Below are 16,931 nucleotides of genomic sequence, written 5' to 3' on the forward strand. Positions count from 1 at the left end.
AATTTTCCAAAAAGAAAAGAATAAAATTTTTTTGAAGAAAATAGGAAGAAAAAAATAGAAATATAAAAATATGAGTTAACACAATAGTTTTCCTTCTCCTCTTCAGTTTTCTAAGTTATGCTGGACAGCTGAATTACAATAACATTCAATATATGTAAAGAAAATACATAAGACAATTATAAGTGGGAAAGGTAAAGGGAGGAAATGTTTCTACATATCACTTCAAATGGTAAACTGTGGACAACAGTAGATTTATAAGTTATGTATATTTAACATATACCTAGAGCACCCACTAACAAAAATTATACAAAGTGATACACTACACAAACTATAAATAAATCCAAATAGAATTCTAAAAAAAATATTCAAGTAACCCACAAAGAATCAGGAAAAAGAAAACAGGGAAATGAAAAAGAGAGAGAGAACAAAGAGAAAAAAAAAATTAAAATGGCAGACTTAAAGCTTTACATATCAATAATTACATTAAATGCAAATGGTCTACATAGTCCAATTAAAACAGAGATTGATACATTGGATGAAATATTGTGACCTATGTACATTCTATCTACAATAAACTTACTTCACTTATAACAATGTGGGTGTTTGAAAGTAAAAAGATTGAGAAAGACACATTACAAATATTAACCAAAAGAAAGCAGTAGTAATAGCTATATTAATATCAGATAAACAGACTACCAACCAAAGGTAAAATCATATGATGGTTTTAAAAAATGTCAAGCCACCAGGAAGACATAGCAATCCTGTATATGTATGCAACAAACAACAAATAAATGATGTGAAAATGATGGAAAGGAAGAAATAGGAAAAAAAAGTCACAATTGCTTTCAAAAACTTCAACATCCCTTTCTCAACAATTGATAGGATATCTAACCAGAAATCCACAAGTATCTACAATAAGTCAATTATACCATCATCCAACTAGATATAATTTGAATTTGTATAATACTCTATTCAATAACAGCAGAATACACATTTCAAATGCATATAAAAGATATACTAAAACACACCTCAACAAATTTAAATGAACTGAAACCATACAGGGTGGGCTTTCTGATGAAAATAGAACCAAGCTAGAAATCAATAACAGAAAAATAATCGGAAAATCCTCAAAGACTTAGAAATTAAACCACATATTTCTAAATAATTCATGTATCAAAGAGGAAGTCTCAAGATAAAAAAAAGACAAACTGAGCAGAGACCAGTTTGGCTCAATGGATAGAGAGTCGGCTTGGGGACTTAAGGGTCCTGGGTTCAATTCCGGTCAAGGGCATGTACCTTGGTTGCGGGCATATCCCCAGTGGGGGGTGTGCAAGAAGCAGCTGGTCGATGACTCTCTCTCATTGATGTTTCTAACTCTGTATCTCTCTCCCTTCTTCTCTGTACAAAATCAATAAAATATATTAAAAAAAAACAAAACACAAACTGAATTAAATAATATTATTTATAAAAACACATGAGACATACCAAAATGGTGCTACAAGTGAAATTTATAGTGCTAAAAGTTTACATTAAAAAAAAAAAAAAGAAGACCCGAAACTGGTTTGGCTCAGTGGCTAGAGCGTCAGTCTGCGGACTGAAGGGTCCCAGGTTCGATTCCAGTCAAGGGCATGTACATTGGTTGCGGGCATATCCCCAGTAGAGTGTGCAGGAGGCAGCTGATCGATGTCTCTCTCTCATCGATGCTTCTAGCTCTCTATCCCTTTCCCTTCCTCTCTGTAAAAAATAAATAAAATATATTTTTAAAAAAACTTTATTCACCTCAATTAAAAAAGAAGAAGAAGAAAAATCTCAAATCAATAATCTAAGCTTCCACAACAAGAAACAAACAGCCTGGTTAGTGTTGCTCAGCCTATGAAGCAGGAGATCTAAGTTTGATGCCTGGAATGTAAGCTTGATCCCTATAGGGAACCAATTCCAACATGTCATAATTACAACAGTTTCACCAAAAGGTTGGTGAAGCTTTGGTGGCTCAACAAGGGTGAGCCACAAATGTAATTACCTGTTGGAACAGCTAAACAACATCTCCCCCAAACCTGAATAGGATAATCACTTGCCTCCAGACAGCTAAGAGCATCTTAAATCTGCATATTATTGCCTCCAATTGGCCAAACACCTGAACAGCTCTAGGCTATTCCCCAAACTGACAATACCCTTTGAAGTATATTATCTCCACCTTGCCTTAGGACAAATTATGTTAATAAACACCACAGCCTTCTTAGACAAGGGTAAGACTTCTGACCCCTATTGCCTTTCAAAATTATTTTTGTCTATGGACTCCTTGAATCTATGCCTCAGCCCCTTTCTCCAGATTGCTGAACCCTTTGTAAGGCTGGGAAAAGAACCCAAGCAGATCCCCAGTAGGGGTATGAAGGAGGCAGCCAATCAATGATTCTCTCTCATCATTGCTGTTTCTACCTCCCTCTCCTCCCTTCCTCTCTGAAATTAAGAAAAATATTTTTTTTAAAAATCAAAAGATCAAAACAAGCAGAAGAAACAAAATAATGAAAATAAGAACAAAAATGAATGCAATGGAAAACAAAAGCAATAGAGAAAAATAAATGATACAAGAAAATTGTTCTTTGAAAAGATCAATAAAACTGATAAACATTTTGCAAAATTGACAAAGGAAAAGGGGAGAAAACAAAAGTTACCAATATCAGCAGTGAAATAGGAAAAATTGCTATAAGACAGGCAGATATCTAAAAGACAATAACTGAACATTAGGAAAAACCCTATACCCGTAGAAAAACCCGTATTTTCCGGCGTATAAGACAACTTTTGGAAACGAAAAAAAGTCAACTGAAAATCGGGGGCAAAAGACCAAAATTGCACAAAAATTACCTGCAGATCTTGACAGCAAAGTAAGTCTTTTCTTTGAAGTGGTGGGTAGTCTTATACAGCGAATATAAGCCTAAACCTATGTTTTAACTGTAAAATTAGGGGGTCGTCTTCTCCGCCGGAAAATACAGTACATAAATTTGACAATTTAGAAGAAATGGACCAACTGCTTGAAATATGGTAACTACCCCAACTCATACATGAAACAGATACACGAAATAGGTATTTTACCTATAAAGGTAATTCAGTGTGTAATTTACAAACTCTGGAAAAATAAATATCCAGGCTTAGATAGTTTGCTAGTGGAACGTTTAAAGAATTAACAGTAATTCTACAGTTTCTCTCAGAAAAGAGGGAATATTTCCAAATTCATTATATGATGCTAGTATTACCCTGATACTAAAATAATACAAAGACGGTATAGTTTCTAGAGGAAACTACAGATCAATATCTCACATGAATATAGAAGCAAAAATCTCCAAAATTTTAGCAAGTGGAATTGAGCAATATATCATATATTAAAAACCAAAAACCAAAAACCAAAAACCACCCATACACAATGAGCACGTGTTATTTACTACAGGACTCCAAGTCTGGTTCAATATTAAAGATTCAGATAGAGGAACCAAGATGGTGGCATAGGTAAACACGGTGCAATTTCCTTGCACCCTCCCACAATCACATCAAAATTACAACTAAAATTCAGAACCACCATCATTCAGAACCTCCCGAAATCTGGCTGAGTGAAGTCCTACAACTATAGAAGTAAAGGACAAAGCACATTAGACTGGTAGGAGGAGTGGTGGCATGGAACTGACTGGCCTGATGCTCGCTCATGTGTGGTATGTCTTGGCTGAGGAGGTTTCCTGTGAGGAGCAAGGGGTCCCAGCTCCACACCAGGCCCCAACTCAGTGTTCCAGTGTCAGGAAGGAGACCCCATAACTTTGGGCTGTAAAAACCAGCAGGGATGGTGGCTGACAGGTACCCCTACTTAGATCCATCACTGGGCATGCAATGGAGACCACAAAACAAAAAGAAAACTTAATTCATGTTTTAAATTATAATCTCTGCAGATATAAAATAACCATATTTTTTGGACCATAAGACGCACTTTTTCCCCCCCCAGAAGTGGGGGGGAAAAGTCCCTGCGTCTTATGGTCCAAATATAGCCTACACATATACTTGAAAAAAAGTTTTTTTACTTGCCCGGCTCTGTGTGGTCTCTGTGTGCTTGCCCGGCTCTAAAATGGTTCTAAATGCTGCTGTTTACTTTACAGGGTTGATTACATGTGTTTATGACTGTGATGTTGGGTTTTAATGCACATAAAATATTTTAGGACACTATTTGTTTCAGAATCTTTTTTTCTTCATTTCCCTTCTCTAAAAACTGGTGCATCTTATGGTCCGGAGCATCTTATGGTCCGAAAAATACGGTAAGTATTTGGCAGTAGGTTTTGATTATTTGATTTTGTTCTTAAATCATATATAATACAAAGAAAAAGGTTAATACCAAGTTTTACTTCAATCCTTCCTACTTTTATCTATTCAAATTCTAATCTTTAAAATCAATTTATTTATTTAAATTTATTTTTATTGAGTTTATTGTGGTGACCCTGGTTAATAAAATTATATAGGTTTCAGCTATAAAATCCTATATATTCTACTGTATATCTGTATATTGTATTGTACATTCACCAAACCAAGTCAACTCTTCTTCTATCACCATTATTCCCCCCTTTACTTTCTTCTAACTCCCCCTCCCTATTTTCCCTCTGGTAATCACCACACTATTGTCTGTTTCTGAGTTTTTTTCCCCCTTTGCTTAATCCCTTAACCTTTTTCTTTCTTCCTTTTTTTAAATCCTCATCCAAGCAAATGTTTTATGGATATAAAAGGGAGAGAGAATGAGAAAATTATCAATCTGTTGCCTCCCAAATGAGCCTGACTGGATTCACCCAGAACACAGATACACGTCCTGACTGAAAAATGAGCATGCGACCTTTTGGTGTATGGGACGAAGCTCCAACCAACGGAGCCACAGGGCCAGGATGCCCTTCACCTTCTCCACCTAGACGCCAACCTTCTTCCCTCTACAGCTGTCAGTCTGTTCTCTAAGTGTCTGTTCCTATTTTGTTTGTTAGTTTATTTTGTTCATGAGATTCCCACATATGTGATATATGGTATTTGGCTTTGTCTAACTTATTTCACCTAGCATAATATTCTCCAGGTCCATCCATGCTTTAGCAAAAATTAAGATTTCTTTATTTTTTATGGCAGAGTTGTATTCCATTGTGTAAATGTACCACAGCTACTGATGGGACACTCGTGGACTGTTTTCAAATCTTGGTTATTGTAAACAATGTTGCAATGAAATAGGGGTCCATATATGCTTTGGAATTAGTATTTTATGCTTCTTTGGATATTTTCCCAGAAGTGAAATTGCTGGGTCATAAGGCAGTTCCATTTTTAATTTTTTGAGGTAACTCCATAGTGCTTTCCACAGTGGTTGCACCTATCTGTATTGTATTCTCACCAACAGTGCATAAGGGTTCCTTTATCTTCACAGTCTTGCCAACGATTGTTGTTGATGACAGCCATCCTGACAGGTGTGAAGTGACATCTCACTATGGTTTTAATTTGCATCTGTCTGATAATTAGTGACATTGAGTATCTTTTTCATATGTCCATTGGCCATTATTCAGGACCTTTGCCCATTTTTTTATTTGGATTGCTGCTGTTTTGTGTGTGTGGGTTTTTTTTTTGAGTCGAATTGTTCTTTATAAATTTTAGAAATTAACCTCTTATAAAATGTATTATTGACGAATATGTTCACCCATTGAGTGGTAGTCTTGTAATCTTGTTGGTTTCCTTTGCTGTGCAAAAATGTTTATTTTATTCTTCATTTATTTTTAAAATTTCTTTATTGATTATGGTATCACATAATTGTCCTCATCCCCCCATTCCCATCCCAAACCCCTCCCTAAGTATGCCCCCACCTCTTGTTGTCCATGACCACTGGTTAGGCTTACACACAAATCCTTTGGTTGATCTTTCCCCCTATTTATTTTTTATTTATTGATTAAGGTATTACATATGTTTCTTTATCTCTTCATTGTCCCCCTATCCTCCACTCATGTCCTCCCCTCACCCCACCCCCTTGTCTGTATTCATTGGTTAGGCTTATATGCATGCATACAAATCCTTTGGTTGATCTCTCCCCCTTACCTCCACTCTCTCCTACCTTCCCTCTGAAGTTTGACGCTCTGATTGATGCTTCTCTGTCTCTGGATCTGTTTTTATTAATCAGTTTATGTTGTTCATTATATTCCACAAATAAGTGAGGTCATGTGATATTTATCTTTTCTCCTGGGCTTTCTTATTGTTTTGCTGATGGTTTCTTTTGTTGTACAGAAGTTTTTTATTTTGTGCAAAAATGTTTTAGTTTGATGTAGTCACATTTGTTTTTCTTTTGTTTCCCTTGCACAAAGTGATGTATCAGAAAAAATAATGTTATGAGAAATGTGTGAGATTTTATACCCTGTATCATTCTAGGATTTTTACTGTTTCAAGAGAAACATTTAAATCTTTAATCATTTTAAGTTTTTGGTTTTGTGGTGTGTGGTTTTTTTTTTGTTTTGTTGTTGTTGTTTTTTTTTTTTTTTTTTTTTTTGTGTGTGTGTGTGTGTGTGTGTGTGTAGTATAAAAAAGTGGTCTAGTTTCATTTGTTTTTTGCATATACTTATCTGTCCAATTTTCCCAATATCATTCCCTGAATAGCTATCCACACTCCACAGTACATTTTTTCTTTCTTCTTTTTTTTTTGGCCAGGACATAGGCTATATTGAAAGAGTAGAATACAACTGCCTGCTGCTTCCAGAGAGATGATCAGAAGAGAGCAGAAGAGAGTCACAGTATATTTTTTCTTTTGTCAAATATTGACTATAAAAGTGTGGGCTTATTTCTGGGCTTTTATTTCTGTTCCATTGATCTATATGTCTGTTCTTATGCTAGTACCTTGCTGGTTTTATCAATATGGTCTTGTAGTATAGTTTGCTATAAAATAGTTGGATTCCTCCAACTTTGGTCTTCTTTCTTATAATTGCTGTGGCTATTCAAAGCCTTTGTGGCTCCTTATAAATTTTTGAATATTTGTTCTAGTTCTGTGAAATGCACCATTGATAGAAATTGTATTGAATGTATAGAATGCATTGGTAAGGTAATTTTAATGATGTTAATTCTTACTATCCATGAACCTGATATATTCTTCCACTTATTTTAATCAATTTATTTTCTCTTTAGTATCTTATAACTAGTGGCCTGGTGCATGAAATTCATGCACGGAGGGGGGTGGCAATCTGGGGCCCTTTGGGGGATATCCAATTGCTGGCCAAAGGGATTAGGCCTAAACTGGCAGTTGGACATCCCTCTCACAATCAGGGACTGCTGGATCCTAACCACTCACCTGCATGCCTGCCTGATTGCCCCAAACTGTCCTTCCTGCCAGCCTGATCTCACCCCCAACTGCTCTTCCCTGTAGGCCTGAGCTAGCCCCCAACTGCCCTCCTCTGTCGGCCAATTTGGTTCTGAATGGTTGGTTCCTATGCCAGTCAGCTTCAAAAGCTCTCCCTCCTAGGAAGCCATTGGTCCCTGATAGTTGACCCACATTTGGTTCTGATAGGTCAGTTTCTATGCTGGTCAGCGTCAAAAGCTATGCCTTCTAGGCAGCCATTGGCTCCTCACACTTCACCCAGATTTGGTTCTGATTGGTTGGTTTCTATGCTAGTCAGTGTCTCTGGGCCTATTAATGGGGCCTGATCAGAAAGGTGGGGTTGATCAATAGACCCAGTGTGGAGGTCTGGAGAAGAAATGGAGGTGCAGCTGCTGGCCCTGCCTGGAGAGAAGAGAGAGGCAAGTGCTGATCAACAACTGCCACAAAGGCTAGGGATCAGACCCTGCTTCCCTCTTCAGGCCTGTTTCCGGGCCTGATTCACAGCCCTCTCAGCAGTCAGTGCTGGGCCACCAAGCCTACAGCTGCAGCAGTCAGTGCTGGGTTGCCATGGCAACCCAACGTCAACTGTAGGACTGACTTCCAGTTGGTCGAGCCTCTGATGAACTCAGGGTTTTTATATATTAGGATATTCTCAGTACATGTCTTTCATATCTTTGGTTTAGTTTATTCCTAGGTATTTTATTCTTTTGGACGCAATTGTGAATGGAATTGTTTCCTTAGTTTCTCTTTCTCACAGTTCATTAAAATGTATAAAAATGGAATTGCCGAGACCAGTTTGGCTCAGTGGATAGAGTGTCGGTCTGTGGGCTGAAAGGTCCCAGGTTCAATTCCAGTCAAGGTACCTTGGTTGTAGACACATCCTCAGTAGGGGTGTGCATGAGGCAGCTGATCGATGTTTCTAACTCTCTCTCTCTCTCTTCCTCTGTGTAAAAAAAATCAATAAGATATATTTTAAAAAATGCAAGTGATATACAGATGCTTATTTTGTATCTTGCTACTTAACTCATTTGTCAATTCCAGTAGTTTTTTGGTAGAATCTTTAGGGTTATGTAACATATGGTATCATGTCATCAGCAAATAATGACAGGTTTACTTCTGTTTCTAATTTGAGTGCCTTTATTTCTTCTTTTCTGATTGCTATGGCTAGAACTTCCAGTGTTACATATATAAAACCCTAATATGCAAATAGACCAAACAGTGAAACAACTGAACTGAAAAACTGGTTGCTATGATGTGTGCTGACCACCAGTGGGCATGCATGGAACATGGCAGGTGTTAGCAGCAGAGGGCAAAGGATGTAATATGGTGGGCATCGGCTGTGGTGGAATAGTGGAGCACGGGCTCCAGACCAAAGCGAGGTACCAGATGTTGTTATCGGGACGAGCCTCTGGTGGTTACTGAAAACTTTTTGCTCCTGCACTCTACAGTCCTGGCCAGTATTTGCATCTGCTGCTGGCAGCAGCCCTGCTTGCACCTGCTGCTGGCAGTGGAGCCACCATTCACAGCCACTGCCAGCACCTGGTGCCAGTCCTGATCGCTTGGCATCTTCAGCAGGTGCAAGTGTCAACTGCTGTCCCCGAAGGGCTTCTCCACCTACCCCTGCTCCTGAGGAGCGATCAGGCAGCAGCTGCCACTCTCACCCACTAATGATGCTGGCCCCACTCACACCTGCTGCTGGCACCAGCCCCAATCGCTCCACGTTGTCAGCAGGTGCAAGCAGGGCTGGCAACGAGTAGGAGCAGTAGAAGCAGCAGGAGCAACAGGAGCAGCAGTAGCGGGAGTGCGGCTGCCAGCAGACTTGGGCCTGGGGTCCATGGCAGGAGGGGCAGGTTGGGGGCGGGAAGGATGGGCCAAGACCCGCCCCAGTGCCCAATGTAGCCTGTGGTCCACAGTTCAAGATGCACGAATTTGTGCACTGGGCCCCTAGAGTTGAATAAGAGTGGTAAAAGTGGGCATCCCTGTCTTGTTCTCAATCTGAAGAGAAATGCTTGTAGTTTTTGCCCATTAAGTATGATGTTGGCTGTGGGTTGTCAATATGACCTTTATTACGTTGAGGTATGTTTCTCTGTTGCAACCTGGCTGGGAGTTTTTAATTTCATCAAATGCTTTTTCTGCATCAAATTATATGGTTATGTGTTTTTTACCATTCATTCATGTTTATGTAGTATATTATGTCTACTGATTTAGATATTGTACTAATCTTGCATCCACAAAATCCTATTTTATCCCATGTTATAAGATCTTTTTAATGTATTGCTGGATCAGTTTTGTTGAGGATATTAGCATATATGTTCATCAGAGATATTGGCCTATAATTTTCTTTCTTTGTAGCGTCTTTATCTGGTTTTGGAATTAGGATAATGTTGGTCTCCTAAGTGAGCTAGAAGTCTATTGTCCTCTTGAATATTTTGGAATAGTCTGAGAATAGGTGTTAGTTCTTCTTTGAATGTCTGGTAAAATTCAGTTGTGAAGCCACCTGTTCCAAGACTTTTGTTTGTTGTAAGTGCTTCAATTTCACTAGTTGTAATATGTCTATTCACATTCTCTGATTCTTCCTGATTCAGTTTTGGGAGATCGTAGTTCTAAGAATTTATTCATTTCTTCCAGATTGTCCAATTTCTTGGTATATAATTATTAAGTAATCTTTTCTAACAATCTTTTATATTTCTTTGGTGTTACTTCTCCTCTTTCATTTCTGATTTTACATATTTGGATACTCTTTCTTTTTTTCTTGATGAGTCTGGTTAAAGGTTTGTTAATCTTCTTTATCTTTTCAAAGAACCAGTTCTTGGTTTCACTAATCTTTTGTACTGTTATTTATTTACTTTATTCTACTCACGTTGGGCTTTGTTTGCTTTTTTTCTAGTTCCTTCTATTATAAAGTTAAATTGTTTATTTGAGATTTTTCTTATTTCTTAGGTAAGGCTATAATGCTATAAATCAATTGCTTAGGGTTACTTTCATTGTGTACCTTAGATTTTGGTGGTTGTGTTCTCATTTTCATTTGTTTCAAGGTATCTTCTTATTTCTTCCTAGATCTCCTCATTAACCTCTATTCATTGTTGAGTAACATGTTCTTTAACCTCCCTGTGTTTGTGTGTTTTTCTTGTGCTTGATTTCTAGTTTCATTCCATTATGGTCTGAGAATATGCTGAGATACCCCTCTGCAGACAAACAAAAAAAAACACACACAAAAAAAACAAATCCAAAACAAAAAGCTAGTCCCTGTGCTAAAGTTTCCCTGACATTATCCTGAAATCTCCAAAGTGACCTAATTTAATCACCTGGGTCCTTAAAAGCAGAGGACATTTCCCAGTTATATTCAGACAGAGATGTGACACTAGAAGAACAGTAAGAGATGAACTACTGCTGGCTTTGAAGATGGAGGAAGGGGGCCAGTATCCAATGAATGTGAAAGGTTGCTAGAAGCTGGAAAAGGAATGTACCCCTGCTTGATAAACTTTGATTTTAGGCAAGTGAGATCCATGTCAGACTTCTGACCCACACAACTCTAAGATAATAAATTTGTGTTTAAGCCATTTAACTTGTGGACATTTGTTAGAGTAACAATAGAAAACTAACATTGGGGTAATCTAGTCCAAAATGTTTTTTTTGTGTTGTTTTTTTTTTTTTTTGACGGATCAGAAAACTAAAATCCTCAAAGGCACACATTTAGGTAGTGCCAATGCACTTTTGGGTGTGAAGAGAACATAATTCCCATCTATTCTTAAACCATGGTCTGATTGATGTCAGGGTGAAGGCAGAAAGCTAGGACTTTCAGTATATGAAGGGAACACCACTTTTCTGTATATTAAATGTGTGATATTACATACTAATACCACAGTTGCTCATCTCTAGGTTGATTTGGCTAAATTACTACGATATGCTGTAGAAAAACTTTTACTGCATATCCTCAAAAGTACATAAATTATTTTTTATAAAACTATGCATGCTAACATGTACATTCATTTATAGATACAAAGTGATCTTTGCATTGTCTTCTGTGCCCAGATTGGTACTGGGTACACCATGCACTTTTCTAAGAATCCAGATCCATGAAGGAAATGAAGTATGAATCAAAAATACATTGGAATTTTTAAAATAAGAAATTTCACCTCCATGAGTTCAGTCAAGTACTTATCAAGCACCTATTGTGTACCAGGGACTCTTTTAAGGTACTTTGATAGAAACAATAGACCTGAAACATATTTTATTGGGGGAATCAGATGGTAAACAACAGTAATAAATAAATTAATGCTAAATATTGTTAAATGCTCTTAACAAAAATAAAGAAATGTAAAGGCACATTTTGACTAGTCTTAAAAGATTTAGAAAACTTTTATGTAAACACTAGATGCATGGTGCATGAAATTCATGCATTGAGGTCCCTCAGCCTGGCCTGCACCCCCTCAGGGGATGTCCAACTGCCATGTTAGGCCCGATCCCTAAACTGGCAGTCAGACATCCCTCTCACAATCCAGGACGGCTGACACTTAACCACTTGCCTGCCTGCCTGCCTGCCTGCCTAATTGCCCCTAATCATCTCTGTGCCCCCAAGAACCCTCCCCTGTTGGCCTGATTGCCCCCAACTGCCCTCCCCTGCCAGCCTGGTTGACCCAACTGCTCTCCCCTGCAGGCCTGATTGCCCCCTAACTGGCCTTCCCTGCCGGCCTGATCTCACCCCTAACTGCCTGGTCTCCCACAAGCCTGATCACTGCTAACTGCTTGCTTCCCTGCTAGCCTGATCATCCTAACCTGGTCTAATTAGCATACTACCCTTTTATTAGTATAGATTTTACTTAATAAAAAGTACATTTAGTTTTATTTATTCAGTTTAATTGAAACTTTTTCAATAATCAGACAAAAAGAAAATGGGGAAAATGCCTTTTATGTTCCACTTCTAAAATCAGCAATAACTGTCTTTAGTGTTCAATAAAAGACAACTAACTTAATATATAGGGTGACATAGAAGACATAAAAAAATTAATTACTACTGAATTTAAGGAAAAATTAAAACTTAAATAATCAGTTTTATATAATTTGTTAACACAGTAAGACAATGTTTAAAACTCACTTTGAAGTGTCTCAAGTTCAGCTCTAGTCAATTCATCTTCCTTTTCCTTCAATCTTGTTTCTTTATATTTAGCATAAAACTGTCCAGCATCCTTAAAAAAGTTACAAATTAACATAAGAATCAGTTTGCTTTGATATTATTTTCCACATAACTTTATTTTAAAGCAGTATATTCCTTTTTGTTTTGTTAGTTCTCACCAAAGGATATTTTCTTCATTGATTTTGTTGTTGAGAGAGTAGAAGAGAGAAAAAGAGAGAGATATCGACGTGAGAGAGACATATCAATTGATTGCCTCCACAAGCCCCTAGTGGGGCCTGGGATCAAACCTGCAACCCAGGTACATGCCCTTGACTGGAATCAAACCCACGACCCTTCAGTGTGCAGGCCGATGTAAGCATGAGCAATACTGGTTAGGGCTAAAACAGTATATTCTTTAACAACGAATCTTCCTTTGTGTTTATGCTTTCAAATTTTATGATATACAGAAGAAACTAAATGAACACTTATCTACAATTTTACTGTCTTAGAGAGCTAATTAAAGCCAGACATTGCATGAGCATACATTTAAATATTTTCTCTCAGGTACGGAAGGAAGTATCCTCTTCCTGTTTTCTTCCATTGTGCATTTTTTTCAATATAGTGCTATCACATGACTAGAGAGCAGAAAAAAGACACTTATTTAATGGAATTAAATTATTTTTATAGTAAATTGTATTATTTTTAAAAAATATTTTTATTGATTTTTTACAGAGAGGAAGGGAGAGGATAGAGAGTCAGAAGCATCTGTGAGAGCGAAACATTAATCAGCTGCCTCCTGCACACGCCCTATTGGGTATGTGCCCGCAACCAAGGTACATGCCCTTGTCCGGAACGAACCTGGGACCCTTGAGTCCGCAGGCTGACTCTCTATCCACTGAGCCAAACTGGTTAGGGCTAAATTGTATTATTGTACTAACATTATTTTCATATTAGTCCTTTAACTCAAAAATTTTTTAAGTTATTATATGCAAATCTGATTATGAAACTTATATGACCATGAAGATACAAGTGAAAGTTGTCATTCTTCCTACTATACTAAGATATCAGTTCCTATTGTGGAGGGTTGAAGACTGAGAACACATGCTGTAAATAAATGCTTAGGTGTCAAGATACCAGTGGCTAAAGTGTAAAGGACTGGTACATACCATGTTTCCCCGAAAACAAGACATCCTCCGAAAATAAGACCTACTTACAGGTTTCCTCCTGAGTGAAATATAAGGCATCCCCTGAAAATAAGGCCCGCCCCCTAGGCTCTGTCTCAGAATGCTATTGCTAAATATGAGAGATTTGGTCCACTGATTCTGAAAGAAATGGAGTCACAAGAAATTCACCAGGAAATTCAGGAATTGGATTGTTATGATGGTGTTCCAGAAGATGATGACATGATTGTTATTGAATAAATGAGTAAATTCTTGGTACTGTAGGATTCACAGTTTGTCTGGTTTGTGTTGACAACTACTATACTACCTTACCTTAATATAGGTAATAAGTTTCCTTTATTTTCATTTAACAATAAATGTGTACCGTATTCTTCTTCACGGAAAAATAAGACATCCCCTGAAAATAAGACCTAGTGCATCTTTGGGAGCAAAAATTAATATAAGACACTGTCTTATTTTCAGGGAAACAGGGTATGTATGATTTAGCAGAGTACTGAAAAAAGACTAAACCTTTAATAGTCACAGACATGGAGAAAAACAAATTGATACCAGAGGCATATAAAGCTCTTGATAATTAAAAAACCAAAAACATAATTTTCATCACCCTTTGACTCAAACTTCATCTATTCTATAGTGCTATTACCTATAGCTGCCAGGTCACACTGTGCTATGCTTCCATGACTTCATGTACGCTTTGCCCTCTAGCTAGAATGTGTTGCTATTCTACCATTATTCTGATGCACTATCTATTTTTAAAAACCCTATTCAAGCATCATATCCTTTGTAAGATTTTCAAGGTGGCTTCCCTAACAAAGTAATGCCTCTTGTATACTGCTACTATATTGAAACACACTTCTATGATTGCTTGAATCATGCTATATTCTCCCCTAGAAAATTAGAAATGTAAGATAGGAGTACTTATATGCTCAGAGCACAGTGTCTGGCATAAAGCAGACACTCAATGGTGTTCATTGAACTAAACTAGAAATACCTGAGAAACTAGATAGAAAGAAATGATGACTGAGTGATGTGGAATAATAAGGAGAGGTATAAAAAATAACTCTAGGGCAGTGATTCTTCCAACTGGTGTGCCACAAGAATTTTCAAAACATGCAGTATCTGACTATTTAGTTAGGGGCATTGACCTCTTTTCCCTTAGATCAGTAGTTCTCACAGTTCTAATGACCCACAGGTTGAAAACCACTAATAGGGTCGCCTAAGACCATTGGAAAACACAGGTATTTACATTACAATTCATTAACAGTAGCAAAATTAGTTATGAAGTAGCAACGAAAATAATTTTATGGTTGGGGGTCACCACAACATGAGGAACTGTATTAAAGGGTCGTGGCATTAAAAAAGTTGAGAACCACTGCCTTAGATTGTCATATAAAAAAATGACAATAGCCACCACCACAATAGCTATCTGGTGTGAATGAATAAAAATCACTTTTTTTTTCGGTCAGATAGACAAAAAGAAAAAAAAAATTAAAAAAAAAATATATATACACACACACACACACACACACACACACACCCACACACATATATATATATATTTTTAAAAAAATATATTTTATTGATTTTGTACAGAGAGGAAGGGAGAGAGATAGAGAGTTAGAAACATTGATGAGAGAGAGTCATCGATCAGCTGCCTCTTGCACACCCCCTACTGGGGATATGCCCACAACAAGGTACATGCCCTTGACCGGAATCGAACCCGGGTCCCTTCAGTCCCCAAGCCGATGCTCTATCCACTGAGCCAAACTGGTTTCAGCAAAAAATATATTTTTTGATGTGCTGCAGATATTTAATAGTTTGTGGCCATGAGATGAAAAAGTTGAAAATCACTGCATTAAGGTTAACAGTCCTAGGTTTAAGATACCTAGAGCAAATAATCATACATCCACATGAGAGGGTTTTATTTCTTAGGAACAAAGATCAATCCTTGGCTCTACCTTGATGCATGTGTAAATGCATAAACACTTAGACCCTAGGATGGGATTATCTCTCTTCAAGTTAAAGCTTTCCCCTAGGGTTTATGTCTCTTGGGGTTATATCAGAACTCGATACTTGATAATGAATTAGGGGAATAATAAGATACTTCTTTTATTTTTTTCCATGTTAATCTTTTATTTTTAATTATTATTGATTTTTTACAGAGAGGAAGGGAGAGATATAGAGAGCTAGAAATGTCGACGAGAGAGAAACATCAACCAGCTGCCTCTTGCACATTGTAGGAGATGTGCCCGCAACCAATGTACATGCCCTTGACCAGAATCGAACCTGGGACCTTTCAATCCGCAGACCGACACTCTACCACTGAGCCAAACCAGTTTCGGCGGAATAATAAGATATTTCTAAAATAATTTAATCAATATAATAAAGATGTATCTGTTGGGAGCCAGCAGAGTTGAGGCAAGCAACTCAGTCTTAAGGAAATAGAATTAAGTTCCTTCTAGCAGAAGTTATGCGGTGCCCTGAGGGCTTGGCCAGAAGATAAGATTAACCTGGGGCTTAGCATCTTCCTGTCTTCCTGCCTCTTCCCCTTCCTGATCCTCCCCACTAGATAGCCCAGCCTTGGAATGTTGCACCTTGGAATGTCACACTGCCCCTGGCAATTAGTCAATCCTGTGTTGCCAGATACCAAAGACCCCCCTGCATAGGCAACCCTGCCCCCCTTTGTTTCTGCTGTATAAATACAGCCATTTCAGAGAATAAAACTGAGGCTTGATCAGAACCCTGTCTTGCCTCCATTCTTTCGCGTTCCTTGTTTGCTTCATTCTCTTAGGTGGTTCCTGTGTGGCCCCGTTGTTGTCCCGCGGGTCGGGACATGTATCTCTTATTCTTTCCATTCCACATTTATATTCCTCATTTCTACTAGGAGATTCCCACAAGGCATGGGCCAACTAAATAATGGTATAATTTGTTCTCCCGTGCCCATATATACTTTAAATTTCAACAAGGTTTTTGGTTAAGGTTTTATGGCCCCTTAACATTCCTCATGTCCCTAAGAAAACTCAACCCTGAAATAGAATTATTTTATATTAAAGCTTATCAGTCATTTATTCCTTGATGTAAATGAATGAATGAACATATGTATATGTATTTCCCGAGAGTAGGTTTTGTTTTTAAATGTATTTTTATTGATTTCAGAGAGAAAGGGAGAGGGAGAGAGATATATATAAAAACATCAATGATAAAAGAAAATCAATTGCCAGGAGGGTGCCTCCTGCACACCTCCTGGCAATTGAGCCTACAACCTGGGCATGTGCTCTTGGTCAAAATC

The 16,931-nt window shown here is 37.7% G+C and overlaps 1 protein-coding gene across 1 annotated transcript in view; it reads right to left on the bottom strand.

Annotated features, from left to right (window-relative positions):
• Positions 1-16,931, bottom strand: part of DNAJC1 (DnaJ heat shock protein family (Hsp40) member C1) — a 213,886-nt gene that overhangs the window by 100,915 nt on the left and 96,040 nt on the right. The window contains exon 7 of the mRNA XM_036459795.2: positions 12,444-12,534. Coding sequence (XP_036315688.1) covers positions 12,444-12,534 — 91 coding nt within the window. The remainder of the gene's footprint in view (positions 1-12,443; positions 12,535-16,931) is intronic.

Source organism: Pipistrellus kuhlii, unplaced genomic scaffold (genome assembly GCF_014108245.1).
Source record: "Pipistrellus kuhlii isolate mPipKuh1 unplaced genomic scaffold, mPipKuh1.p scaffold_m20_p_1, whole genome shotgun sequence".
NCBI classification, from domain to species: Eukaryota; Metazoa; Chordata; class Mammalia; order Chiroptera; family Vespertilionidae; genus Pipistrellus; species Pipistrellus kuhlii.